The sequence below is a fragment of the Salvelinus sp. IW2-2015 genome, linkage group LG17, assembly GCF_002910315.2.
Source record: "Salvelinus sp. IW2-2015 linkage group LG17, ASM291031v2, whole genome shotgun sequence".
NCBI classification, from domain to species: Eukaryota; Metazoa; Chordata; class Actinopteri; order Salmoniformes; family Salmonidae; genus Salvelinus; species Salvelinus sp. IW2-2015.
This window is the reverse complement of record NC_036857.1, coordinates 28937081-28939395: the sequence shown is the minus strand read 5'-3', so window position 1 is coordinate 28939395 and position 2315 is coordinate 28937081. Positions and strand designations below refer to the sequence as shown.

General features: G+C 47.5%; 1 protein-coding gene across 3 annotated transcripts in view; it reads left to right on the top strand.

The window, feature by feature from the left end:
- Positions 1-2315, top strand: part of znf385a (zinc finger protein 385A) — a 107252-nt gene that overhangs the window by 100853 nt on the left and 4084 nt on the right. For all 3 annotated transcript variants that reach the window (XM_070448070.1, XM_070448069.1, XM_024005020.2), the window contains exon 5: positions 220-561. In XM_070448070.1, coding sequence (XP_070304171.1) covers positions 220-561 — 342 coding nt within the window. The remainder of the gene's footprint in view (positions 1-219; positions 562-2315) is intronic.

The following is a 2315-nucleotide window of genomic DNA, read 5'->3' as shown; positions in this document are numbered from 1 at the left end:
GGTTGTAGTTGAAGTGGCCTCTGGCTTGGGTTGGGATGTGTTTGGTTATATGGTAAAAGAAAACACTTGACTTTGCTTCACCTCATACACACTTGAACAGCATCGTCGAAGTCTATTGTAAACACGTTATAGTTTCAGTCACATGCTTTACTCATTTTTTGTTTTGTTAACACTGCATTTTATTTGACAATGATTTCCCTTTGTGTTTCCTCTTTATAGACGAACCGCGCCCTCTGCCGTCACAGTTTAATGGGGGACCTCTGCTGGCCCTGCCTCCCCTCTCCACCTCTCCCACCACCGACTCCCCCCTTGCCCCCTCTGTGTGTCCCATGCTGACCTCCCCCACCCTCACTCCTCCTCCTCTGCTCCCCCAATCCTCTGACTCTCCCCTGAATTTCGGCACCACCAACCCAGACCAGAGTGGTGGTCCAGTGGCCCCTGTGGCTCCCGGGGCCCCGGCCGGCCCAGAGACAGAAGAGGACAAAGCTAAGAAACTCCTCTACTGCTCACTCTGCAAAGTAGCCGTCAACTCCCTTTCACAGCTGGAGGCTCACAACAAAGGTACGTAAATATACGTATGGACAGTGACATCTTCAGGTTACTAATCTCGGAGAGGACACGTGGCAGTCCTCTGAATAGTCAGTACTTAATGGAGAATTCCTTACCAACAGACCTGGGCTAATATAGTGTTTGTTTTCTTTCAAATACTTTGAGAGCTTCAGATTTAGCCTGTGTGGAGTGCCAGATGAAATAATGAAAGATTTAAACTCAGATCGAATCTCCTCTACCCATCTGCCTGGCCTGCGTCACCCTCATCAACACCACCATTTTCATTTCATCCAGCACTTAGGGAAAATAAAATCCAAAAGGGGTAAGAGTTTCAAGTTCAAACACAGATGAGGGTGCTTCTATAACAAAAGTATCTTGATGACCAAATAAATCAAAGGTGCTAGACTCTAGCCAAGCATAACCTCTACAACCAGAAACGTCCTTCCCAAATGGTTTTACTGTAGTGTCTGATCCAACATGCCCCTAGTAGCATATTTCTCCTCTTCTTCCTTCCTGTTTCTACACGTCCTCTATCACCRAGCCAGCATAGCCGACACAGTCCAGTGACAGTACAAATAAGCCTTGATAATAATTCTATGAAGTTATTGAGTCTCCCACTCAAACATTCATGATGTATCTTGTGATATTGTAAGCGGATGCAGCAGGAAGCTGGTCTCTGTTGCCTCAGGCATTCAGCCTGAATAGGAAGCCGAAAAAGTCCTGTTAATGCTGGTAGATGAGGCCCTCTTAATGCTCCACCACTGGAGGAGTTTCTTTAAGCCTGTAAAACCACAAAGCTGTTCTGAGGCCAGACCTGGGTTCAAATAGTATTTGTTTCCCCTCAACTCCATTCGGCCTCAACCTTCCACTCAGTCTCAGTGGCTTTGTTTTAAACTGGGGAAGCAGTTAACTTGCCCTCACTCCCTCTGTGTTCTGATTCATGTCACACACACACGCCACACACCCCCCAACAACAACCACACACAACACACACACACACAGCCACACAACACACACACAACAGCACACACACGACACAACACACACACACACACACACACCACACACACACACACACACACACACACACACAACGACAGCACACCCGCGGAGTCTCAGGGCCCACTTCTACGATATATATCAGCGATCAAGGACGCCACCGGGCCAACAGGCAGTAAGCGGCAGTGTCGCATCTTAAAGGTGAATAGCGAACGCCATTAGGTGTCAATCATACCGGCGCCGCGGCAGGCAATACGAGTCAGACTACAGAAAGACTACACGTCACAATCAGTAACAGGACAAATATAATGATAGATTAAAAGTGTCCACGATGATCCGGGAAATAACCTCACCTGACTCATCATTAGAGTGTACGTAACCTTCCTGGAACAGCGCTTTGTCTGGCTCAACTGGAGATTGTGTATTGATTGAGAGCACCATGAAGGCGGCACGAAGGGGATAAGCAGTGTATGCAAAGGCTAAAGTTACCAACCCCCAGACAAGAATTGGTAGTTGGAGTTCGTGTAGGACAGAGGGTCCAGCTGGCTATCCCTACTCTAGAGGCAGTATGCATGTGCACTCAAGCCTGAGATTTAAGTACGTACATGCAAACTCCACAGAGATATTGTACTGCTACACAGGCAGATATGAAACAATCAGAGATAACGAAGACCACTCAGGATGTGTGATTGTGACAGCGACGTGCCTGCAGTTTCAATCTGGGCAGATAAACAGCTCCCCAAATCAAACACATTCAAGTCTGAAGG